This window comes from Caenorhabditis remanei, chromosome III, assembly GCF_010183535.1.
Source record: "Caenorhabditis remanei strain PX506 chromosome III, whole genome shotgun sequence".
NCBI classification, from domain to species: domain Eukaryota; kingdom Metazoa; phylum Nematoda; class Chromadorea; order Rhabditida; family Rhabditidae; genus Caenorhabditis; species Caenorhabditis remanei.
This window is the reverse complement of record NC_071330.1, coordinates 6,910,052-6,934,585: the sequence shown is the minus strand read 5'-3', so window position 1 is coordinate 6,934,585 and position 24,534 is coordinate 6,910,052. Positions and strand designations below refer to the sequence as shown.

The 24,534-nt window shown below is 37.8% G+C and overlaps 9 protein-coding genes across 9 annotated transcripts; 4 read left to right on the top strand and 5 right to left on the bottom strand.

Annotated features, from left to right (window-relative positions):
- Positions 1-1,121: 1,121 nt before the first annotated feature.
- Positions 1,122-4,232, bottom strand: GCK72_009601 (uncharacterized protein; the record flags this gene model as incomplete). Its single annotated transcript, XM_003113308.2, has 8 exons — positions 1,122-1,266; positions 1,323-1,571; positions 1,616-2,050; positions 2,103-2,231; positions 2,281-2,363; positions 2,418-2,795; positions 2,839-3,107; positions 4,130-4,232. The coding sequence occupies 8 exons, from the start codon at positions 4,230-4,232 to the stop codon at positions 1,122-1,124; spliced, it is 1,791 nt and encodes a 596-aa protein (XP_003113356.1).
- A 588-nt stretch (positions 4,233-4,820) lies between these two features.
- GCK72_009600 (uncharacterized protein) lies at positions 4,821-6,413 on the bottom strand (the record flags this gene model as incomplete). Its single annotated transcript, XM_003113261.1, has 6 exons — positions 4,821-4,890; positions 4,936-5,236; positions 5,283-5,742; positions 5,792-5,863; positions 5,911-6,294; positions 6,360-6,413. 6 exons carry the CDS (start codon positions 6,411-6,413, stop codon positions 4,821-4,823), a joined length of 1,341 nt encoding a protein of 446 aa, XP_003113309.1.
- Positions 6,414-8,616: 2,203 nt separating this feature from the next.
- On the top strand, positions 8,617-9,813 carry GCK72_009599 (uncharacterized protein; the record flags this gene model as incomplete). Its single annotated transcript, XM_053727451.1, has 6 exons — positions 8,617-8,718; positions 8,764-8,995; positions 9,108-9,260; positions 9,309-9,475; positions 9,530-9,586; positions 9,634-9,813. The coding sequence occupies 6 exons, from the start codon at positions 8,617-8,619 to the stop codon at positions 9,811-9,813; spliced, it is 891 nt and encodes a 296-aa protein (XP_053587028.1).
- Positions 9,814-9,964: 151 nt separating this feature from the next.
- Positions 9,965-11,484, top strand: GCK72_009598 (uncharacterized protein; the record flags this gene model as incomplete). Its single annotated transcript, XM_053727450.1, has 9 exons — positions 9,965-10,039; positions 10,084-10,161; positions 10,211-10,297; positions 10,347-10,629; positions 10,673-10,947; positions 10,994-11,052; positions 11,102-11,265; positions 11,308-11,368; positions 11,418-11,484. The coding sequence occupies 9 exons, from the start codon at positions 9,965-9,967 to the stop codon at positions 11,482-11,484; spliced, it is 1,149 nt and encodes a 382-aa protein (XP_053587027.1).
- A 284-nt stretch (positions 11,485-11,768) lies between these two features.
- Positions 11,769-15,210, bottom strand: GCK72_009597 (uncharacterized protein; the record flags this gene model as incomplete). The annotated part of the gene is made up of 9 exons (XM_053727449.1): positions 11,769-11,951; positions 11,996-12,115; positions 12,165-12,605; positions 12,653-13,045; positions 13,092-14,137; positions 14,183-14,600; positions 14,643-14,930; positions 14,976-15,071; positions 15,118-15,210. The coding sequence occupies 9 exons, from the start codon at positions 15,208-15,210 to the stop codon at positions 11,769-11,771; spliced, it is 3,078 nt and encodes a 1,025-aa protein (XP_053587026.1).
- Positions 15,211-16,549: 1,339 nt separating this feature from the next.
- GCK72_009596 (uncharacterized protein) lies at positions 16,550-18,183 on the bottom strand (the record flags this gene model as incomplete). Its single annotated transcript, XM_003113097.2, has 5 exons — positions 16,550-17,053; positions 17,097-17,271; positions 17,322-17,587; positions 17,637-17,936; positions 17,983-18,183. The coding sequence occupies 5 exons, from the start codon at positions 18,181-18,183 to the stop codon at positions 16,550-16,552; spliced, it is 1,446 nt and encodes a 481-aa protein (XP_003113145.1).
- Positions 18,184-18,871: 688 nt separating this feature from the next.
- GCK72_009595 (uncharacterized protein) lies at positions 18,872-20,291 on the top strand (the record flags this gene model as incomplete). Its single annotated transcript, XM_053727448.1, has 7 exons — positions 18,872-18,964; positions 19,013-19,059; positions 19,127-19,338; positions 19,389-19,623; positions 19,668-19,973; positions 20,019-20,107; positions 20,152-20,291. 7 exons carry the CDS (start codon positions 18,872-18,874, stop codon positions 20,289-20,291), a joined length of 1,122 nt encoding a protein of 373 aa, XP_053587025.1.
- A 115-nt stretch (positions 20,292-20,406) lies between these two features.
- On the top strand, positions 20,407-21,305 carry GCK72_009594 (uncharacterized protein; the record flags this gene model as incomplete). Its single annotated transcript, XM_053727447.1, has 4 exons — positions 20,407-20,472; positions 20,590-20,735; positions 20,780-20,924; positions 21,036-21,305. The coding sequence occupies 4 exons, from the start codon at positions 20,407-20,409 to the stop codon at positions 21,303-21,305; spliced, it is 627 nt and encodes a 208-aa protein (XP_053587024.1).
- A 217-nt stretch (positions 21,306-21,522) lies between these two features.
- On the bottom strand, positions 21,523-23,128 carry GCK72_009593 (uncharacterized protein; the record flags this gene model as incomplete). The annotated part of the gene is made up of 9 exons (XM_003112891.2): positions 21,523-21,618; positions 21,665-21,777; positions 21,824-21,991; positions 22,040-22,136; positions 22,186-22,238; positions 22,289-22,388; positions 22,744-22,815; positions 22,861-22,995; positions 23,069-23,128. The coding sequence occupies 9 exons, from the start codon at positions 23,126-23,128 to the stop codon at positions 21,523-21,525; spliced, it is 894 nt and encodes a 297-aa protein (XP_003112939.2).
- Positions 23,129-24,534: the final 1,406 nt, after the last annotated feature.

The window sequence follows — 24,534 nt, the reverse complement described above, 5'->3', positions numbered from 1 at the left end:
AAAATAATAATGGGAAAGAGGGCACAAAAGGAGACGACAATGGAGATTTTTTTTGAATAAAAGAGGGGAAAGGTAAAGAAGAAAAAAGAAGGGAAACGAAGGGGAAAGGTGAAATGATAAGAACAGTTTGCCACTGAAGAAGAACAGAGGATTACACATTTAAGATTGGTTTTCATATTTTAATACGGAAAAAAAATGAAGTGATATGATCAATCAAAAGAGTCGATTCTGGGAACAAACGGAGTAGGTTTAATTCTTTCAGAGAGAAATGGTTTCATAGAACATCAGTCCTCGTTTAGGTGTTTTGTTTTAGTTCAGAGGATCATAATTCGGAAAGAAATGAAGGTTTTATTCCTCGACCACCCAGACTATCGTTTTCTAAAAAGGGAGAAAAGAACAAGTTTAAACAGAGATAAACCGATCGAGAAGGAAGCCTTTAAAGTGAAAATGTCATGAGAAAAAAGGAGAAAAAAAGTGAGGACGATAGTCATCATATAGATAACAACTTGTCTCTCTCGGAGAGGCATTTTCTCACAGTCAAACGAATTATTTATGACAAAAGAAATAAAAGAAAAAAGAGGAGGAGAAGGCATAAAAAACCGTACGGAGTGAAAAGATAGAGAAAGGTTTTCTCTGTTTCTCCCTTCCTCCAACTGAAAATTATATTTGAATTCTCTATTTTCTCGGGCAAAAAATGTACGTAAACACTATACGCCTGTACACTATTTCTGACACATCTGTAGGCAAAGAAGCAATATATACAAACATAGAAAAAAAGAAAAAGATGAGAAAAGGAGTTCAGATTTCTTCTTCTTTTCTCTTGTATATTTTTCTTTGTACAGTAGTCGCCGCCTGGCCACGTCATCTGATATTGATGCTTCTGTAAAGATTTTTCTCTCGGAAGACAAATACAATAATAACAATAATTTTTCATATTTGGAATATACATCGCAAGAAGTATAAGACAAACATTTTTAAAAAGTGAAAGAAAGTAAAACATTGAAAGGCACATTCGATTATAGAAAAATCTCTGGGAAGTTGTTGTTTGAACCCGCAAGAAAACTTCTAACAACTAGATTCTGAAATAACAAAAAACGTGAAAAGGGGATAAGTTGATTTATTCAGAAAGAAGCTTCCTGATCTGATTGCATGTGTTTTTGACGACACAATTGCTCGAGGCGGTTGACTCCGATAGAACGATCGTCTTCTTGAGCTACTTGCCATTGTTGGAGAAGGATGTTCATATAAATTGGTTCAGCGAAGTATCTGAAAATATATTTATTTAAACACTGAAACCTTTCTTTGACTTTTCGATTGCTTACTTTTGATAATGAGAAGTGTGAGCTGTTGGGAACACTAGCTTGAAATCTCCGATCCTTTCCAATTCATCTTCAAATTCGACCAAAGCTCGCGTGTCTTCTGGTGTCAATCTTTTGAAGATTCGATTATCAATAACTCCAAGTTGCTCTTTATAAGCAGCCACCCATGAAGCTTCTTTAATCAATTGTTCTCTTGATTTGCTTCCATTTCGTGGACGACAACTATAATCGGCTGTGTTCAGCTTGTCAGTGCTGAAATCAAAAATTATGAGGTAAACTAGATGAGTATTTGTTACCTTGGTGGTACGTAGATCCCTGCTAAGTTTAGAACATCTTTAGCAAGTGGAGCTTTCACAGATATATCTAATGGAGTTCCCGAGTGAAGAGATGGTGAGATATTCACTTCGAGAAGCCACGGCTTGTAATCTTCATCGAGAATGATATCAATTCCGAACAGTTCATAACAAATGAACTCTTGCTCTAAGAACCTAGACATATGTTCTCGAATAGGCTTCTCACAGCAAATGAATGCTTTCACTATAACATCCTCGATTTGCTTTTGAATTTTCTTACGATCCACGCCCAACTGATCAAAATGATCCCAAAGATGTTCAAGAGTCCATTTTGGTACAGGTTTATTGGCGACACCATCTGCTTCGGCGAGCTTGTTTATACTATAGTTGGTGAGATGCATGTACTTATTAGAGATACTTAAAACCGATGGATTGTATCTGAAATTTAAAAAAATTATTGAGTGATTTTAGTTTATTTTATTCAACTTACGGTACACTGGCAAATCTGACTAATCCTTGATCATAAATGTAGACTCGAAGTGGTTCAAATGTGGGAACATATGCATAGAGACGGAGATCAAATTTTGCTCGGTTGATTGTTAATGGTCTCTCAATATAACTGAAATTCACAACTTCAATTTTGCTAAATACTGAAAATTTTAACATACTGTTGAGCAACAAGTGTAGCCGTTATTGGGAAGTCTTTTGGCTTTCGCGTTACAGTAATTCCAGTTCCACGGGCTGATGCTGGCTGAAAAAAAGAACATTTGTGGTTAAGTTAATTTTGGTTGTGAGAACAACTTACTGGTTTAATAATGACATGTCTATTAGCATCTGTTTCCAAGTATTTCATAAGTTCAGGTCTATCCGTTGGTAGGACATAAGTGAATGGCATGATATCGAATTCACCTTCAAAACGTTCTTGCATATTCCGAATATGCATCCATAGCCTATCTTTGCGTCCAATATGAAATGCACCCGGAAAATGATTGACTTTCTGATGAGGTTGGAGCGCCCGATATTGTGCGGATTTCAAATGACGTCCCCAGTATCCGATGTAGAATAAAGACTCATCGACGATCGTGAAATGACTAGCTGACAGTGTCTGACGCATGACAATCGGAAGAAGACTGTTGTGACACCACGTTAATCGTGATTGAATTTTCCTTGTGGGTTTTGTGACCTGCAAGATTCAGAATAAACGAGAACAAAATCAAATTACGAACCTTTGTTCCCTTGGTGTAGAATCGTATGGTCGGAGGAACATCAGTGAATTGACTTGACTTCAAAAACGGTGATATATTTGGGTTCTCTTTTTTGATATTAGCATGAGCTGGACATAATACTTTTGTTTTTTTAGACTTTGACTTTTTCAAAGTTCCAACAATCTCTATTTCAACTCCATCATCGTCGTCATAACTCTTCTGTCGGGAAGATTTTGAAGACGTGAGACATGACGTGACGAGCTCGCTCAGACCACACATTCGCTGTTCATCTGAAATAATGCTTATACCTATTTGAGATTTATGCAGTTCTCCACTGGCGAGGTGGAGCAGGGGAAGAGGAAAACACTCTTTTTTGTTGGGAGAGGAGAAGAGAAGAAAAAACTAAAAAGCTATCATTTTGCTCGTAGAGCATTGGCACCACATACACAAACGAAAAACTAAAGATTAGTATCTTCGTTCTTATATTTTCATCTTCTTTTTCATCGTTTTTGTTGGTTTCCCCCTTCTCATCGTCACTCACTTCACAATATAGTTTAAAACGTATGTATCTCTAATCACTATCATCTTTTACCACTAAGCCAGCAGTAATCTTTTTGTGCTCTCTTTCTCTTTTTCAAAAGAGAAAAGGTGTCAAAGACAACTGATTCATCACTACTTCTTTTCTAAATGTAACGTGAGGTGTGGGACAACGAGAAAAGAAAAAAGCAAAGATGAGAGTGTAGAAAGAGTCGTGATTGTTATGGTGAAAAAAAGGGACGCAAATGCGTTTTAACGCTGACTGGCAACGAAGTTAGAGACTCTCGTTTAGTGATGAGATTCTTCTTTTTCGACTTTAGTTGTTTTAGTTGTTGACAGACACTGACTACCTACGAGAAAAATTAGTTGTATTGAAGAGTGCATGTGATTCTTAGTTAGTCCAGAAGGATTATCCCAGTCAAAACTTCAAACTTTGGAGAGAAATCAAAACTTTAAAGAAATGTTTTGAGATCGGAGAATCAAAAAAGGAATCGAATTTTATGAAAACAATTTTTAGTAAAAACAAATGACGGTAAAGAAGACAAAACAAGTATGGCAATGACATACTTGATCATCGGTCATTTCGAACGTCTAATCTGGATAAAAACTGAAAGTGAATGCTACTACTGGCAATATTTGATGAAATGGTTTCAGGTAAGAAACATATATAACTTTGCATCAAGCAGCGAAGGGAGTAGAAAACATTCAAAGCTTCTAACGTTATTGATTTTATCCGTATACTTTTCTGTTCTATTTAATGACTTCCCGTTATTACCTGATGTTTCGTCGACTCCATCATCACAACTGTCGATTCTATTTAAGTCGGTATCACTGGATGTATGCGACACACTGGGCGCAGAGGAATACCCGCTACTCATCTGGAAGAATTGTTTGAAATAAAACAGGGACGAATAGAGGGGAAAGATGTGTTGACCGAGATAAAGTGTAATATAACGGGAGAGGGAGGAAGCGCAAGCCGGAATCCTCCGGGTGCTCTTTCCACTTGTTCTATTTTGTGTTATCTCGCTTCACAATCTCAAACATAAGAAAAAGTTTGAACTTTCTCAATAAAAATAATTTTAAGTTAGAGGAAATGCGACGAATGGATGAGTGAACCACTAAAGAAAGAATATAAGTACTTATCAGGGAATATTATGAAATTTATTGAACAGGAAGTATATTATTATTATTGACTACATGAAATAAATAAATTAGTTGTGAACGATTCGCTTTGGATTTATAAATAATTTAACAGACGATAAAAACGCCTGTGGCGTTTTGAGATCCCATTGTACAGGTGTTTGGGTTGAAACTCGAGTGGTAAAAACACATTTGAGGAGGATCGTGCTGTAGTGAGACAGAAAGAATAAAAAATATCGAAAGTGCAGTACAGAAGGGATTTTTTGTCAGCGTGTATATTTACTTTTGAACTTTTTAGAGTTTTGTTTTTGAATGATCGGAAGTTTTTAGTTGTTGCGAATTCCCAAACTTTGCTCCAATTCGGCACGTTTTTGTTGAATTTTTTGATACATATATCTGAAAAAAATTGAATAAAATTGTTATTGTTATTGTTTTTTTTACCTCGAAACTCCTTCATCTGCATCATTAGTTGTGTATGTGCTGGCATAACGATCGGCTTCTCCGTCTCCGCTTGATTCAGTCAACGTCTTCAGGTCAGCATTTTGGCTGATGACCCACTTCTTTATGAAACCACTTGGTTCGTTGGAGAAACGTAGGAAGAAGTCACGGCGAAGTTTCATTTCATTGATTTGGTCCACAAGGTCGAATATTTTTTGATCGAGAACTTGAATATCATTGGCATTGTTTTGGTTATGTACGAAGCTGGCCATTTGTTGCTTGACTGGGTCTTCGAGTTCAACATCTGAAAAACAAACGGATGAGGAAGATTTTTGTACCACTATATCTACCTATGTCGTAACAAGCCGAAGTCTTGTCCTGTCCATCATCTGGCCTTTGAATAATGTGATTCAAAACGAGTGGATCAGGCTGTTGGAGAAGCTGGTGAAGTCTTTGTGGGATTTCCATGAATCTCATTTTGCTCACACCGAAGCACTGTTCCAAGAATAAATCGTTATTTATGGTATCACGATCTTGTGGATCTTGAAGCTTGTGCGTTTTTATGTATTGCCAAAGTGCTTCGATTATTCTTGGACGAGTTTCCGCAGCAATTCCAAGAACTTTTGCAAGTCTTGGATGAAGCTTGAACTTCATTGGTTGATAATCGAGAAGCAAGAGGATTGTGCATTTTACTGGACGGTCTCCAGGTCTTTTTACTTGGAATCCATCGGTTTCATTCGTTTGTGGAGTACGATGCCACTCGACAAGATGATTGTCCGGACCGTAAATGTCTTTGTCAAGCTCTATGACCTAAAAGAGAATTTTAAATTAATTTTTTTCATCAAAATATTATTCTCACCAAGCTTTTGAAGAAAGAACTGAATTTCCGTTTGGGAGCTGGCCTTGGGGCTACCCCTGTAGCTGGCGGTTGCTGGAACTAATTTCAAATAAAATCAAACATCTTGATGGCACACTTACCATGTCGTCTAAAAGGCGTCCTTCAACACGAAGTTCCCACATTGGGACAGCAGCGTCATCGCCTTCTTTCTCTGGCTCTTTCCCGGCGATGAACGTGTGCGAAATATAGATTCGTAAACGTTTTTTAATTTTTTGCGGTCTCTTTAATGCTTCTTGAACATCGATTTTCTTTCTTGTGATGGTTGAATCCAGCTTCTGCTCAAAGGCGAGCAAATCCATGTAAGCTTGTGATTCTGGGACTAACTCGCGAACCTTTGGTTGAATTAGTTTATCCGCATAACGTTTTTTCTTCTTTGGTGGTTGAGGAACACGGTTTCCTTGTAACTGAGTTGATTGTCCAGGCAATGGTGCATTGATTGGGCGACGGGCTTGCTGAGGAGTACCCTGAACGTTTACTATTTAAAATTTATTTTCAGAGATTTTTTCACTCTCTCAACCGCAGTACTCACCGGATGACCATATCTCGATCCCTGAGGAACCGGTGGTCGCTGTTGCGGTTGCATCTCTGAAAAGAAAACTTTAAGATTAGTTTCATTGCTTTCAATGTAAAGAATTATGAGGGAAAATTTCTCAATATTGATTCAACTGAACTAAAATGCTTCTCCACCCAGAATTACAAATTACGGTAAATTTAAAGGTGCATGTTTAACATCAACATGTCGCGCTGGGACCAAAGCAGAAATAATGATTGATTTTTGGTTCAAATTAACGTTTTTCGTTTATTCTTTCAATAAATAATATACTTTTAGATTATAAAAATTTATAATTTTCAACTAGAAACTTAATAATAAAGAATAATAAAGCTTGATTAATTGATTTCTCAAAAAATTCGGCTAACGTTGAACCCTAAGCTTAGAGTGAATAAATGAGTATTCAAAGGAGCCTTGGTCTGCGCGCGGACGTGTGCCCGTCGTTATTGATTTCCGCCAAGACGGCCGCTGGCACGGTGATTTTTTCGCTACATTTCCCGTTGACAATTTTTCGCCTCATGGTGCGCAGAAAAATGGGCGGGGCTAAAGATGCAACCCCGCGGCACAGAAAAATGAGGTTAATAAATTGCAGTGGAAGTGCAGAGGAAGTTGTATGAAAAGTGCTAGTTTGGAAACAAAAAAATGATAGATAAGTCAAAAATCGTTCTAAAAACGAATTTATGTTATCAAAACAGAACGTTTCAATTGGAAAACATCTAAAATTTGAGATTGCAACTGTATTCATCTGTTCTTCGGTAATAAGAAGCGTAAAAAGTGCAATCCAGTGATCAATCTCCCTCGTTTCTAACTTTTTCAAGGCATCTAGGAGATAATCTGATAAATGAAATGTTGTAAACTCCTATTTGAAACATTTACAATCACACAAGAGACACCGTACAAATCGGAAAGAATGTTGGATCGGGAAGAAGCAAATTGGGAAGTGACGAATCGCGAATAACACTTTTTCGCAAGTTCCAGTGTTTGAAAGGAACGAAAAGTTGATAATTTTTTGTGTAGTTTAGTTATTTAGCTTACAAATGGTGTGTTTTCATGTTATTGAACTGATTTTATGAAAATTTGCTTCGCGACGATGATATTTCGAGTGAAGTTCAAAGTTGTCATCGGCCCCTCTTCTCAATAATTACACAACACACTTTCAAATGAAAGTTTTTTTCATTTCCGACACTGAAACTTAATAAAAAGGCTCTTATCGACTCGTCACTTCCCGATTTGCTTCTTCCCGATTCGTTTCTTCCATGTCTAGTTTCTTGTCGATTGATAACCTCTATAAAACGACTGGAAATGCTCCCCGTCGTTTGAATCACCCTGAATACACTTTGAACGATTTACATGATTTCAAGCTTCAAAGTTTCCATTTGTAAGTAGTACTGAAATCTCACAAAAACCTGAATAACTTTTTTCCCAGAATCGTTCTGCAAAATTTGAATACAAATTCGAAATCAGTACAAAATTTCCATTCTAGTGATATATATATATCTACCCATCACTCCATCTTGACTCGTGATCTTTCGCTAGTTAAATTACACGTGAAAGATGAGCTTCTTCGTGAGCTTTCTCAAATCTAGGCCATGGTCATTTTAAAAACTAGGCCATCAGGAATTTTTAATTTCAACAAACTCCCGTTTTCTATATGAAGGAGGCATCAAAACGACTAGAATTTTTTTCTACAACAACTAGAGCTAAAAAAATTAATCTTATGAGCGCGTTTTTTGAAATTTATGGATTCAGTTTTTTTTAAAACCTCGTCAAAGTTTGTGGAAGAGAAATTAACACTGACGAAAGTCTCTTCAACAAAATCCAGTTTTCTATATGAAGGAGGCATCAAAACGACTAGAATTTTTTTCTACATAAACTAGATCGAAAAAAAATAATCTTATGAGCGCGTTTTTTGAAATTTATGGATTCAGTTTTTTTATATAGCTGATTAAAAATTATGGCAGAGAAAATTACACTGCGTTGTCTGGCGGAGCGCGTTTGCCTCACGGGGTCGTGACCTAGCGAGAAGCAGAAATATGGAAGAGAAACCCAAATTTAATGTAGCGAAAAAATCACCGTGGCTGGCATGGTTTCTTCGGCCAGCCGAATTTTCGAATTTTCGTATAACTAACCGGGGGCTATAATGCGCATAAAGGAAATTGCACTTTAGAACGATGTGAAAACGAAATCTAGATTTAAAGTTTTGCCTTTAATCAAGTAAATGTTGATATATTTACAGATGAGCACATTATCTGTATTGATCGAAGCATCGTCTTGTTCTTGGGGGAAACTAGCTAGTCAGCATGGTGATAGAACAATTGGAATAATCCTTCGTTCTATTGTGAGCTTATATCTTCTCACTGTAAAACGTGGGGTTTTTTTTCAGGTTTCATTCTGCAATGCACATTTGGGTCAATCCGCATCTAATCAACTTCTCGTTTTCGCATATGGGCGGAATGAATCGAAAAACATGATATATTCATCGGCCAGATCTGATGATAGGAACGCATCCTTCATTGTTGTTGATAGATTGAAAGACTTATTAACAAATGATTCCGGAAACTCTGATGCAACGATAGGAGCTCCTCTTGGACCTGCATTGGCTCACGCTTTCTGTCGTAAGTTTGTTTAGTTGCAACTTATAGATTCTAAGGAATGGTAGAAGAGAATAATTTCCTGTAAATTCTATATTTACAAATTTGAAACATCTGATAGACTATTTCTTTACAGACATGAAGAAAGACAGTAGAATAACAACTGCGGATCCATGTGACGATTCTCTTGGACCAGCTGCTACTTCCGAACAATCAGAATCCTCTACAGAGAAAGTGACGAATCGAGCAGTTGTGATCTCTATGTCACCAATAATGGGAAGTGAACATGGTAGGAAAACAGTGTTGTGTTCGTCTTATTAAACTTTCTTTTCTTCAGGCTCACTGATGAATCTGTTCTTTTCCGCTGCCAAACAGTCCATATGTGTAGACGTTGTTTCAATGGGAGACGACTTCACTGGCGGAATTCTTCAACAAGCTGCCGATATCACTGGTGGCTCGTTTCTTCATGCCCAAAAACCACCAGCTCTTTTAAAAATACTAATGGTAAGTATAAACTTGATGCGAACTCTTCCAAAAAGGAGAAGTCACATTTTGCAGACTAACATGCTCACTGATCCATCTTATCGTACTGCTTTCTCAAAGCTATCCCACAGTGTGAGTTAGAATCAAACCTTATTGTGCTCTTCATTCCGAGATTTCAGTCTGTCGATTACCGAGCGTCTTGTGCCTGCCATCACAAACTTGTCTCATCCGGATGGGTTTGCTCTGTCTGTCTATCCGTCCTCTGCCAATATACTCCAATCTGTAAAGTATGCCGAGCAGCTTTCACGATCACAAATATCCCGAAGAAGCCTAACAGAAAGCGTACACTCAGATCTTAACATTCTACCCTGTTTTACATTTACCGGTCGATTTGCCATTAACATTTTTTATTTGTGTTTGTTTTTTCTTTACGTGAACCCCTAATTTTTTTAAACGTATGCAAGCTAATGAAAGCTTTTTATACTACGAATATTTTATTGTCCATGAGAGATGAGTGTTGAAGTTTCGGAAGGGCGTAGAATAATTAAATTCACTGGTTTTGATGATATCGACGATGACATTGAGGTGAGCAATCTCCTTGTTCAACTTCCACGGCACCTGTCTTGCAGTTGGCAGAGGAAGATGGCACGGCGAGCAACATGAATAGAAGAAAACGGGGAGGGAGAAAAAGAAACCGAAGAAATAAAGTTAATAAAATTGAAATCTACAACATATTCATAGTTATAACATTTTTAGATTGATAGATTAGAAACGGGAAAAAGTGAAAATGGAAACGATGTCAATCAGAAGAACAATCCTTTCAAATCCTCTAAACTTTTACAGGTTCTTATCAGATTGACGTTTTATGAAAATAATTTTTGATGTAACTCAGGAAATTCATGATCGAGAGAGAGTACATGGAATGAGAAGAGATGAAGCGCGTCAATTATTGGAAGATAAACTCTTGTTTCTTGGAGATACTTCCCTACAAAACGTCCATCTTCGTCGATTCTGTTTGGTTGTCCCTTCAGAAGAAACATTTCAATTGGAAGATGGATCTAAGATACCATCCGAAGTTATCACAATCTCAATGGATACTGGTAAAATTAGCTCAATCTTGAGGTTCTTTCCGTCAAAAATAAGAAGCTTCGAAATGGAAAATGTCGAGAATTATCGTTAGTTTCATCAACATTGTTTTGATATAAATTACAATTCCAGAAAATCACCGTATGCGTCGTGTCTATTGGAACCCGTCAGTTGCGAAAGACTGCAATTTGATGTTCCGTACTTGGAGTCACTTTCTTGATCGTTGTCTTCTGTCTCTTCTTCTTGTTCCTCTCAAAAAACATACTCATCTTTTGAATTTTCTTCGTAAGATTAATGAACTTCGAACTGCACTCAACAATCGAACGACTGTTTCCATATGTTTGAGTCGTGTTATTTGTGTCGAAGATTACTTGGGTGCAATCCAGAATGTTATGAATACCCAAATCGTTTGTTTCTTTTCAGTTTCAATTGCCTATTACAGTACTTATTCAGATTCTTGATTCAACACCTTCTATGGATCTCGTCCCGTTACACTATGCACTTGATTATTGGTAATATTTTCTGAAGACATTGTTAAAAAAAAGGTTCTAACTACTTCAGTCGATATCATCTCTGCTCTATGGATTCTATTATCAAAACAATGTCTTCGTTTTCTTATTCTGAACGCCATTTTTATGTTACGCCAGTGTACTACGAGTACGGCGCCTTTGACATGTCGAACTGGGCTTGCCATCAGGAAGCACATATCAATATGGAACCAGAAAGTTTGCGAGACACTCGAAAAAATGTTGATAGTAATTTTTCAGAGTATGAAAGAATCCTTCACTGGTTGTCTAAATTGAGCTTGGAAGGGTCAGAAGATGTTGAGTGAGTTCTCATAGAAATTAGAACTCCAGTATGAGGACAACTAATTCAGAGAAAATTATGACATATCTATGTCATACGATGCGGAAAACGACAAAATGTTTGCTGGAACTCCTTAATAGTCTCTCTTGTCTTTCTGTGGAATAATAAACTTGCAGCGTTCATTTATCATCGCGAATAGAAAGTGATAGAGGGAGAGGGGAATTATGCTAATAAGAGAAGTGAAAAAGTGATAGAGGGTACCCGCTCTAAACAGAAAATAATTATTTTACAAACTGGTAAAGAAATACGATTTGAAAAAGAAGGTGAAGGGGTGGGGGGAGGATGAATGAAAGAATATGTTACGGGGATAATTAGGGGAACATAAGCCTCTGAAGAATGAGGATAATTTCATTGATATTTCTCAAACATGGGAATGAGAACTTGATGACATGGCTCGATTTACATAAACCTGAACGAGGTTCATTTTTCCAGACGAAAGACGTTGCAGATGTGGGTTCATAGCCTGCATTCCCAGCTTGTTGACCATAGCGACCAAGCAGTAAACTGCTGTTTTGCGAACTCCAGACGATGGAGAGTCATAAGCCTGGAAAAATAAAATCAATAAAATTAGATTTTCGTGTTTCTTACCTGAATTGCACATGGAGCCAAATCATCAATAATTGGAGTCAATTCATCTGCAGGAAGCCCTTCGAAAAGTTTTGTCATCATTTTCAGCACCAGACTAGCCTTCGCCTCTTGAACTTTCTCCTGGAACCCCTAATGAACGGTTAAAATTCAACCAGATCGAATTACCAACCTCTTTTAAAATCAATTGTGACACATTCACAATCTTGGCCAGCGGTAGATGCGTTGCGAGCGTTTTCAAACAGTCATCTACTGTCACATTCATAGTTCCATCTGTTGAGTTTACAGCTGCTTCAAGTACTTTACAGATCGCGATCTCCGTCGAATCAAACAAACGAGATGCTTGTGACGTGCACATCCTCGTTAGAACACGCAGTGCAACTTTCTTGTTCTGATCAGATTGACTTTTGGAGAGAACATCAAACACAGCAATAAGAAGCTTCGGAAAATTTTGTTCCCACAATGTGAAAGATCCTTCACAAAGCATCGTTTGAATGGACATAAGACCTTCGTATTGTTCTGTTCCTGAACCTTCTGACACTTGAGCAAGTTTCGAAGTAACATATTCGCTTTGCTCCCTGACATCGTCGATCAGATGAGTTGTGGAATTGAGCTGGAAAAGTTCAATAAAAATCAAGCCCTGAGATCAAACACACTCACCTTCAATCTGTCAAAAGATTCGTTGAAACTAATCTCTTCTTCTACGCGTTGAGTGTTCATTTCGGATGTTAATGGGCGCAACGGCTCAGCATCCACCCTTTTGTATCCCGACGATAACAATCCTCTCGACAATGGTGACTTTTCAGCAGATAATTCATGATTTCGAGCGATAACGAAATCCTCGATTTGCGCAGCAGTATTCGAAATATTGGCCCGAACATGCGCGTCACGTCCAGGTGATGGTGTTTCAGATGGTGGAGCATGTTGATTGTGTCCATGCGATTGAAGAATGCGGTAAGCCCAGTCGCGATAATCTGGATTGAACTCGCTGAACAGAGCTGAGAAGTCGGCCCCGTTCAATGCAAATAATGCACAAAGAACTTTCTCGCCATGCTGAAAAAATCGGTATCGATGTTCATTAAATTTAGAATTAATTTACCGGAGTAATCAATTGCGCGTTTCTCTGGTCGGTCATCCATGAGAACATTTTTAGAATTGTGGCTTTTACTTCTTTAGTGTTGAAGTGCGAACCGCGTTCCATATGCTTTTCAAGCAATTCAATAAGATACTCGAGAAGTGCGACACGAGCTTTTGGAGTCAGCAAATGAATCGGATCACACATTAACTCACACGTAGCCTTCAGTTGCAAAGCTGGATCAAATGAAGACAAAATAATATTAATAGTTTTGGAGATTTGTTTTTTCATGTTTTGCATCATTTCGGATCCTTTCTTTGAGAACATCTTTCCGAGTCCAAGTTTGAGCCAGTCCGAAAGACGAGAATGATGAGCTTTGACAAATGAGGCCACCGACTCCAAGACAATAGGATTTGTTGCCTCACCCAGAAGTCTGTTCAAAACTTGACCAATATTTTTGAGCTCGATAGGACTTAAACTTGGGTCCGAAACAATGCTAGACAATGATTTGATGCCATCTCTCTTTTCATTGGCTGAAGTTGATGAACACGCTCGAATCACAGCTTCCACTTTCGATATGTCAACAGCGGTTTTTTGTGGAGTATGAAGACTCTGTGGAGGTTTTGGACGCTTCGGAAGTAGGAATTCATCATCATCGGTACGTGAAGGTTGGCCAAGGCTCTCCTTAGCCGTGTTCATGGCTTTCTGTAAACTTTCCGCTTGTTCTGATGTCAAAGACGAAACGAAGGAGCTTGAACCAAGGTTAGATTTGACACGTTGCATTTCTGTTGGAAGTGTTCCAGTTGTTGATGGTCGACGTGGCGGTGATCCATTCCGTGAACTAGGTTGGGACGAGGGTACTCCTCCTCGTGCTCGTAAATTAGACGTTGTACGTGGTCCAAGTGTTCCCATCGTTGGTCTTGCAAATTTGGAACCTCCTGGTGATGTATCAACTTTTGACAGAGTTCTTGTAGTCATTGGTTTCGTATTAGGAGTTCTAGATACAGATGTGGTCATACGAGTTATTTGCTTTGTGTCGATGGCAGAGGCACTGCGTTGAGCAAGGAATTCTGTAAACGAAATGTTAAGAATTTATATTTTTTGTTGCCACCAACTTGATGAAATGTTCGGAACATTCCTAATTCCACCAATACTTCCTGCCGATAACTTAGATCTGAACGGAGCAGTTCCACGCTCACTGTTTATACTTGTACTCGAGGAAGCCGCATCGTTTGCTCGAAGCATTTTCTGTCTGGAAGCATCGACCGAAGCGAATAACTTATCCGCTTCTTCTGGATGCATCGAATCGAGCTTATTGAAAGCCTTTCTTCCAGCGGTTCTTGTTTCCGGATCAGCATCAGAAATTGCAGACTTGATTAGCTCAGCGATTTGTACGAGAACTGTTTTTTTCAGTTTGTCATTCCAGTGCTCAATCACGATTTCCAGCATTAGACATAACTGCCGTCTTTGGTTTTTATCCTTCGATGTAGCATATGATGTGATGCAAGTGAATATTTGTTTCGTTTGAACATACTGAAAAAAAACCTCGTCTTAAGCATTTAGTTTCAAACTTACTTGAACTAGGAATTGAGCTAGTGTTGCTCCAGAAGTTGCCATAACTTTGGTACTAACTGCTAGCTGCGAGAAGGCAGATGGCAGACATCTTTCGGCAATCTGATGCACATCATTTCCATATCTTTCAAAAAGAAAACTGCACGTTACGGCAGCTTCTCTTAGGATTTGAGATCGGAGATCTCTGACAGAAAGGTCGAGGCAATCTGTCAGGCGCACAAGTTGGCTCAAAAGTTGATCTCTCCCAATAATCTCTTCACCGTGAATAACAATGGATCGGATAACTTGCAACTGAAAAAAGAACTAGTAATCGTTGAAAGTCACTGAAAAGCCAACTTGTTCTCTTCTTTTGTTCCAGTCCTCTTGGCTTTTTGACAAAATCGCTATAACCTTGTCAAATTTAGCTTTTGCGTCCGCGGGAGATGACACGGTCTAAAAAGAAATCCTCGGTCAAATTGTTATCAGTACTCGTACTTACTATTTTGGGTACATCTTCAAATGATTTCTTGAAGTCATCCTTGTTAAGTACGCAAGTTCCACCTGGAGCCGTCCGACTAACGACCCGACTCATTACAGCCTGGAAAATTTTGATTGAAACAGGTTGATGGATGAAAATCGTTCCAAAGAGGAAACAAGTCGAAGTCACGGAACATATTAAAAAACACAAAACTAACAGTCTCAGCGCGAATTGTGAAATCGCCCGGCAAGGATTTGTTTAGTGGGGCGCATTTGCATTCGATCGAAAACGGCCAGAGACCCCACAAATTCCGAGGAAAAAAAACTCCTGGGAAACGAACTCCTGGGAAAAAGGCGGGGCCAAGCGCGCTGATTGGCTAATCAGTTGCGCAATCTTGCTAATTTGCATTTTGCAGCCAATCAGTGCGCTTGGCCCCGCCTTTTTCCCAGGAGTTCGTTTCCCAGGAGTTTTTTTTCCTCGGAATTTGTGGGGTCTCAACGGCCAAAAAATCAGGCTAAAAGCATGGATTTACGGATAGAGAGCGTATTGAGGGGCAGAAAAACTTTTAAGAAACCAAGTAGACAAGGGTTGCATTGGAAAAAGTGTCGCATCAAAAATCATGTTTTGAGCACAATGACAGGTCAACAGTATTATAAATTCACCAGGGTTTTAAAAGCGCATCTAATTTATTGGAGATTTTGCGGAATGGTCTCGTAGTTGAAAAGATCAAATGCCGTATTTTCGAGCTTTCCAGGTCTGAAAAGAACTGCAAATCATGTTTTCCGCTTTGAGACCATTTCGAACAAATTAGATGCGCCTTTAGCACCCTCCGGCAGCAGACCGGGAATTTTTTATCGTTTAGGATTGGGACAATCCCTCACACAAGATTTACGGCGACAACGAATGAGGTGGTGATAAAGTGAACAAGAGAAAGAAATTAGTGTGGAGACACATATTAAATTCACAACACTGCGCCGCATGGCTTTAAAGGCGCACATCTAATTCATCAGAAATTTCGCGGAGTGGTCTCGTAGTTGAAAAAGATCAAATGCCGTATTTTCGAGCTTTGCAGGTCTAAAAATAAATGCAAATAATGTTTTTCGCTTCAAGACCATTTCGAACAAATTAGATGCGCCTTTAAAGCCATGCGGCGCAGTGTCGTGAATGTGGCGAGACCGGAAATGGGAATACTGTAGTTCGGCTGTGAGCAGGCGATTAGAGCTTCAAAGTCCTCGGAAAAGTAACGCATAAAACGACCCTGGTGGATGGAGTAGGTGTAGACTTTAGGGATGAATCAGAAGAAACATGAAGGCATTTAAATCCTATATTTCAAGTATTATTGAACATTTATAAGAGCAAATTCACAAGAACTGACAATAAAAAATTATATTTTATTAAATACAGAAGTACACATGATGAATGCCATCAAATTGACAATTTAAAACAATTAGTGCTACCGGCAAAGTAAATTTTTTAAATATTGAACTAATTGGTGAAGATGTTGCTTGGAACCGAATATCAAATCAAAGGAAACGACATCAAATAAATTTTCAGAATTTACGTTAATTCTTATACGAACAATCGGACGTGGAGTTTCTCCGGGTGGTAGTGGAAAGTACGCCTGGGTAGCATTGTCAACGGTAAATTCTTTGAAAGTTGAGATACTTTTAGACTCAACAAAATTTCCGGCGTCAGAAAATGAATCTCTTCCATCTCCAACACCCATATTTGCTTCGCATGCAACATTCGAAGTGTCCCATTTCGGTCGCTTTGTAAGATTTCCCAATAAAAGCGCATTGGCTTTTTTTCTGGCTCTTTGGTTCGTCCATGTCACACTCTTGAACTCAGCTACAATAACAGACGAACTTTCTTGTGTGAGCCGTCCATCTAAGCGGGAAATTTCTTGCATAATTCGCATTATTGCAGGTTTCGGGAGTTGGAGAGAAACTGGACGATCCTGTAAGTAAAAAGTAAAAGATTGAAAAATACAACCACAGTACTTTAATGAGAGTTGTTAACGAAATCGACTTTGCGAACGTCCACGCTAACATCCATCGTTTCGTTTTTCCTTGATTGAGTGGATGGACCATAAACTTAACATCTTCTCCGAATCGTTGAAGTCTCTGTTGCAGTGGTTTTAAACTCGACTTTCTACCTATCATTGTTGTGTAGATTCTAAGTTTTTCATTTAGGTAGGAGTTGTATTTCTAATATAATATGCTTACTTTACTCTATCTCGTAAACACACGCTATCATCGATAATCCGATTCACAAAGGCGATTTCTCCTCCATCAACATATAACTCTGCTGATGAAGCAATAGTTTCAGAATGCGGCGCTGAACGCACTTCGGAGCTCAAATTGTTTGTATACGTGTCTTGGGAAACAGAAGGTTCTTCACAAAATCGATCATTTTGTTCAGACTTCTCGAAAAAAGGAGGATTGCACATGCAGAAAGAGAAATCACTATCCTGCATGGAGTTTATCACATCCTGAAAAATAAAATACTAAGAAAGCATTCAATTTTCAAAGAGAACATACAATAAGTACAGTTTTTACAGCAGGATTCACATGTACAACGCAAATTGAGTCGTTCATGTCATTCCTCGCTACGTTATCATGAGCTACTTGAACTGATTTCTCATCTCCATCAGTTGCTACAAATTTCCAACCAAAATGTCGGGCACCTATCAAAGCGTGGATACATGATGTTCCAGTGCCAATATCAATTCCTACTACGTTCTTTGTGATTTCATTAGCTTTGAGAATATCATCGATGAGCAAACAGTAATTTAGCTTCTGAGGAACACGCGGAACTAAATGACCAGTGGGCAGTTCAACCTGAAAATCATTTTTTATGAAACTGAATGTGCAATTGAATACTCACATTAAGCCTGAAGTCTTTCTTCAGAAGCGTTTGTGTGAGGCATCGAACTGCAGCATCTTTTTTGAAATCAAATAGAACTTTTCCATTACTGACATAGTGGCAGAACTTCCGAAATTCAGGGTACTCGATTGCTAAAGCTTTGAAATCTGGCGGCTTGTTTTTGTAGGGATTTCGAGGATGCATTTCATTTTTTTGAGACATTCTGAAATTCGAATGAATTTGTGAGCGGATATTTGTATGACCGGAGTCAGCTTGAAAGGTTTTTACCTTGATAACTGTTTCGAGAAGACCAAAGCTTAACTTTTGATAAAATAGAAGGTCATTTTCATAGAACAACGAAAAAATTGCTGCTCGTAAATCCACCAAAAACTCTCGTAAATTGGTACCGTGTGCACACCGAGCTAGCATTTCGCAGACTAGACGTTGAATTCTACGCGCAAGTGTTACTCATGCATTTCATGAAAAAAATTATTACTTCATAAGCACATGATTGATTTTTGCAATGCTTTCGGAACAATACGGCTTCCTATAATTGCGTGCTTTTAGTTTTAAAATTAAAGAAACTGAAACCTCTCTCAATATGTAAAGCTATTGACTTGAAATTGTACAATTGCTTTAACTGTTTTATTTGTCGTATACGACAAATAATATAAATATACGACGTCGTATGCACGTAAAGGTTCACTCAAAATTTGTCTTTTTTGGTTTCAATAAACTAGGTTATATTCTTCCAGACCATCCTGGTTTTAACATGAATCGTACGGGTAGGCTACCCAATTTCATTCTGCACTCTCTCCGTCGATATTCAAAGGAAATCATTACTCCGCCGGGATATGCACCACCGCCAAAAATAAACCACTTGAAAAAGTTTATTGTTGACAAAATCAAAATGTCGGGCCCAATAACAGTAGCAGAATATATGAAAACATCAGTTTCTGCACCACTTGTGGGATATTATGGACAGTTTTCTGACGATCAGAAGGTATTAATTACAGTTTTCATAGACTCATACCTACTACTCTTATTTCAGGTTTTTGGCGAGAAGGGAGACTTCATTACTTCACCGGAACTGTCACAGTTATTTGGCGAAATGATTGGAGTATGGTATGGTTCTGAACTAACTTAAGAACAACAAAGCATTCAGGGTGTTTCATGAACTAGCGAATACTGGACATAAAGGATCGTGGCAACTGGTTGAACTTGGACCCGGCAGAGCACAACTGATGAATGATGTTTTGAATGCTTTATCAAAGTTTCATGATAAAGATGTGTCAGTTCACTTGGTAGAAACATCGGACGCTTTGATTGACGAACAAGAAAAAGCTCTATGCATTTACAAGTCTAACAATACTAAAGGTGAATTCAAAATTTAAAATACATTATTTAATCAGATACAGTATTTTCAGACACTCCCCATGTTAGAAAGAACAAATCTAGAACTGGAGTCAATGTTTACTGGTACAAGGCGATCGATGATATTCCTGATGGATTCACTGTTTTCATCGCTAACGAGTTTCTCGACGCTCTTCCTGTTCACCAGTTTCAAAAAACTGGGGACACGTGGAATGAAATTTACATCAATCTCACAAAAGACGATAATTTGTGCTTTATGAAGTCAAAAGGAGAAAATCTGAACACGAAGTAAAAATTTAATAAATTGACTTTTGATCAAAATAATTTTACAGAGGTCTCATTCCAACTGCGATCCGCAGCGATAGTAAACGTGTGACATGGGAATGCTCTCCAGAATCTGGGACTGTTGTCAATCAAATTGTAGATAGAATCACCATGTTCGGCGGCTTTTCACTTCTAGTAGATTACGGACATGATGGAACGAGAAATACTCATTCCTTCCGAGCGTACAAAAACCATAAACAAGTAGACCCTCTGGCGAATCCCGGAATGGTTGATTTGACTGCAGATGTAGATTTCGGTTACTTATCCTCGTTGGTCAAAGATAGAGTGCTTGTATATGGTGCTAAAGAACAGAGGTATTCGATAATTTTGGAATAGCTTCAGAAAAATAATGTTTGCAGAGAATTCCTCACCCAACTGGGAATTGAGCATCGACTTCGGAGGCTCTTACAGATTTGTAAAGACAGAGAGCAGCAGGAACAACTTATCAGTGAGCGAGTGTCATGGAAACTGTTTTTCGAAACTATATTTCAGAATCATACAATATGCTAATTGGAGATATGGGAGAGAAATTCAAAGCGTGGGCACTGTTCCCGAACACTTTGAAGTTTATCCTAGAGCAGAGAGGTGGTCCAGTTGGATTTTCATCGAAAGAGAAAACACCAAATGAATAGCTGCGTTTGAATGTGAAATAGTTTGTAATATTAAGATGGTTCTTAATAGTTAGTTGATTTTAATAAACTGTTCGAAAATTGGGTAGTCTTTCTTTCCTTCGTCTTTTTATGGTTTATGTCCAGTACTCTATCATTTCCCGTTCTCCTTATTTTTGACAACGTATTCTCAATAACTTTTACAGTAACCACTAATTCACAGAAAGACATTCCAAAAAACACGAGAAGTAAATAACAGTTCAAGAATGGTGAGTTTACAGCTTCATAGAGTACGGTCATTTATCGATAGTTAAACTTTAAGCTGGTACTTTTGATCGGTGACTTCAATTTGCCTCATCGTTCGGCTAATATCTCGCCGAAGTTTCGCAAACTTCTGGTTCCAAACAAAATGCAACACGTTTTGTGCACTGGAAACTTGTGCTCACGTGAAACATATGATTACCTCAGGTGCGTTGTTTATTGAAGTGCCACTCAATAAAGAATTTATTCAGAACTCTGTCATCGGATGTTCACGTTGTGAAAGGAGAGTTCGACGATGAGATGCTCAAGTATCCAGATACTAAAGTGGTAACTGTTGGGCAATTCCGTATTGGAGTTTGTCATGGCCATCAGATCATTCCTTGGGGAGATTCGCGGGTGAGTTCGGAATTGCAGATTACTTCTGTCGTTGTATAAAAAACACTTTACTTCCTTAAAACTCAATTTTCAATACAAGTTATCAGTTTCAGATTCTGAGATTATTTTCAGATGCTCGAACTTCTGGCCAGACAGCTCGACGTCGACATTCTTGTCACCGGAAACACCTACGAATGCAGTGCCGTCGAGAAAAGCGGTCGATTCTTCGTGGATCCCGGAAGTGCTACCGGATCATTCAGCGTCAATAAAACCGGCCCAGTGACGCCTTCATTTGCTCTACTCGATGTACAAGCAGACAATGTCGTCACTTACTTATACCGTCTTATTGATGATGCAGTCAAAGTGGATCGCATTATTTACAAAAAATCGAAGAGCACATAATATTATTCTTATTGTCACATTTATTTATTTATATACGTTTCAAAATTCAGTCCCACTCATCCCGATCAGATTACCCTTCATGTGAAATGTACAGTAAATTGTTTATCTCTGTCCCAAGTATTAAACATTTGCGTTTTTGCGAACAAAACATTTCACAACAGTTTTTATTTTACCACAGTCATTAATTTATGTACATAACAATGATAATCCAAGAGTTCTACAAGGCTCCTGTAACACCTGTAGTGTTGCTAAGAGGATTGTAAGTTCCACTAATACCATTGCCATCAACGAGAGACTGTAAGGAAGAACTCTTCTGAAAAATGACAGTTTCATTTATTTTCCAAATGAAATTCCCTTACGGATATTCTGCATTCACAATACGATCCAGCAGTAAGGCTCACTTGTGTCATAACTCCATTGTCATTTCTGGTTGCTTCAAAGGTACGATGTCCAATTGTACAAGTTGCATAACCTGAGAGCTATAAGTGAAAATCCGAAATAATAAATTGGAAACCAACCACTCAAACAGTCACCATCAGTGTTATCACAAACGAGTTCATTAATATATTGTGGGCGATAATTGTCCGGAAGTCGTCTCCAGACCCAACAAGATGAACATAATGAAACAGTTCCAGTTGGATCAACTGCAGTTCCTTTGTGAGCACATGAGATAGTGAATCGGGTCCCTTCAATAAATGAGGCAATTCAAAATATAAAAATCATCAATCAATTACCAATCAAATTAGGGTCAGTTGAATTGACAGTTCCCATTGGCATAACTTGTCGCTTATCTCGCTTATGCTTCTTTTCCTTCTTCTTTTTATGTTCTTCCTGAAATAATCAAGCCAACGAAATTATGAAAACCGTCGAAGAATGTTACCTTTTCTTCAGATTCATCACTGTCTGAATCATCGTCGTCTTCTTTTTTGCTCTCTGAAATGAAATAATGAATGGAAGATTTAAATCTATCTGAAAAGCCAAACGTTTCTGCTTATCAATCGAAAATCGGTATTTGGTGCATGTTGAATTTGTGTCCACTTGAGTAGAGATGATGTCATTTATATCTTTGGCAAGAAGACCGACCTAGAAGAAACAGAAAGTTTTAAATTCTGAAATTCTACCATTCAATATTGCTTGAAGTCTACTGTACGGGCAAGTTTGAACAAAGTTTCATTGTAATTCAATCTGAAACGTGTTCAATGGAAGCACACTACATTTTCAAATTTCATATGAAAAGGAAACTTTTGAATCCAAACTTTAAAAACAAGAAAACAGAAGCTGCTTTGATTCAAAAAAACTTCTCGAAACATTATATTTTCAATCACAAACTATACATTTACTAATCCTTTTGTAAACACACTCTCTTTACGATGACTAATAGTTTACGAGAACTCTTTGATCAACATGTGGAAACTCCCAAATGGACTGTTAAACTAACTTTTTGAAGTTGTTTTCTCATATCTTTCCTGCAATCTTGACATTGTTGAGTGACACATCCAACATCTGATTGCTGAAATTACGGAATCTGAGTATCAAAAACATGATAAAGACATACTGTCTGATCAGAATTCGGATCATTCATTGATAAATCGGGGAATGAAGCAATTGCTTCATCTATTGTATCTGCTTGAAGTTTACTGTCGTATCCGAGGCAATTGAATGCGGATGGATCTGGTTGAATGCATTGGCACTGGAAATGTAAATGAAATAGAAAACGATAGATGAAAAGTCACAATATCATTCAAAAAAAGTGTTTCACATACCGTTTGACTTCCAGAAAAGTTAATGTGTCCAAATAATACAAGAATAATAATAAATTTCATATTCTTTTTTTAATCAAAGAAAGTTTTTGATAGATCGGAAAAAGAGAGAAGAGTAGAGCTAGTTTAAATACTACCTCTCTGCGTCTCTGAATGAAAAAAGGTTAACCTACAGATGTTTAACTATTTGTGTACGAGTGTGTGTCTACTGTTTCATTGAACACTGGTTGATCTCTATTTTGAAAAAATCGAAAACTTTGAATCACATGGAATTGGACAGAAGAGAAGAGAATATTTGCATAAAATGGGGCTGCGGATTCTACAATCAAGAAATGTACAATTTGGAAGCTAGTCAATCTGCAGTGACTGAAATCGACAGAAATGAAAAGCATGAAAGTTGAACATTTCATTTCATTACAGATTCACTAAGATTTAGTATTCGAACGAATTGCATTTACTGCTTATTCGCCTATAATACGCATTTCAAATACAGTGCCTTCAGTTTTTTTTTAAATTTCTGAAGTCTGAATTGTTTATTAATCACTGCCATTAATGTAACTTTGGTTACGGTAGTTGTGATATTAAACATAGCAACCGCATGGAAAGAACAACATCAATCGTACATGCAGATTCAACTACGGAACACATACTACTTAATGAAGAGCTTAAGTTATTGTGTTGGACTTTAAAGAAAAAACTCACTTACCATCAACCACAAAATCGAGCAAACTCTGATTTCAAGAATTTGTTCATCTACCTATATTAAAGAATCTTGAAAGTTATGCATGAAAAGCTTCGATTTCAAAAATATAATTCATCTTCCAAAAAATTGCGCAGGTTTCGGACACGCTTCTGAAAATAGTGTTAGAAGCGTATATAGATGAGACTCAATTTTGTTTGTCTTCTAACTTTTTATATAAATCGAAAAGTCAAGCAATTGACTTGAATCTCTAAAAAAACGAGAAAGAAAACCCTTCCACAAAGACATGAAAAGTTGTCAACTTCTTCAGAATCGTGATCATACGTGGAAAAGCTAGAAGTTGGAGGACAACTATATAATGAAATCTTCAAACTGACAACTTATTTTTGAAAAGTGATTCGCTCAAACAAATGAACAACATCATTTCGCTTTTTAACTTCAATCGGCTGTGAATGCAGGGGGATGCTGACAGATAATTATGGTGTATTTTCTGTATTAGAAAAAATACTATACTGATTTGGTCAGATACCAACTGGGGTTTATTTAACGCCAGAACTCGAACAACTCAGATTTCTTTCTTTATTCGAGCTTAGTGAATACTTCATTAAACCATTATCTCCTCCATCTTACCCACACAAATATTCTTACTCACCCCAAATTCCTCAAAAGTTCATGTCCACCTTCCGATGATCTTTCGAAATCAGTAACGTGACTGTTCACTAAATGAATTCTCAATGGAATACCACATAATCCTCTATTTTCGTCTCTT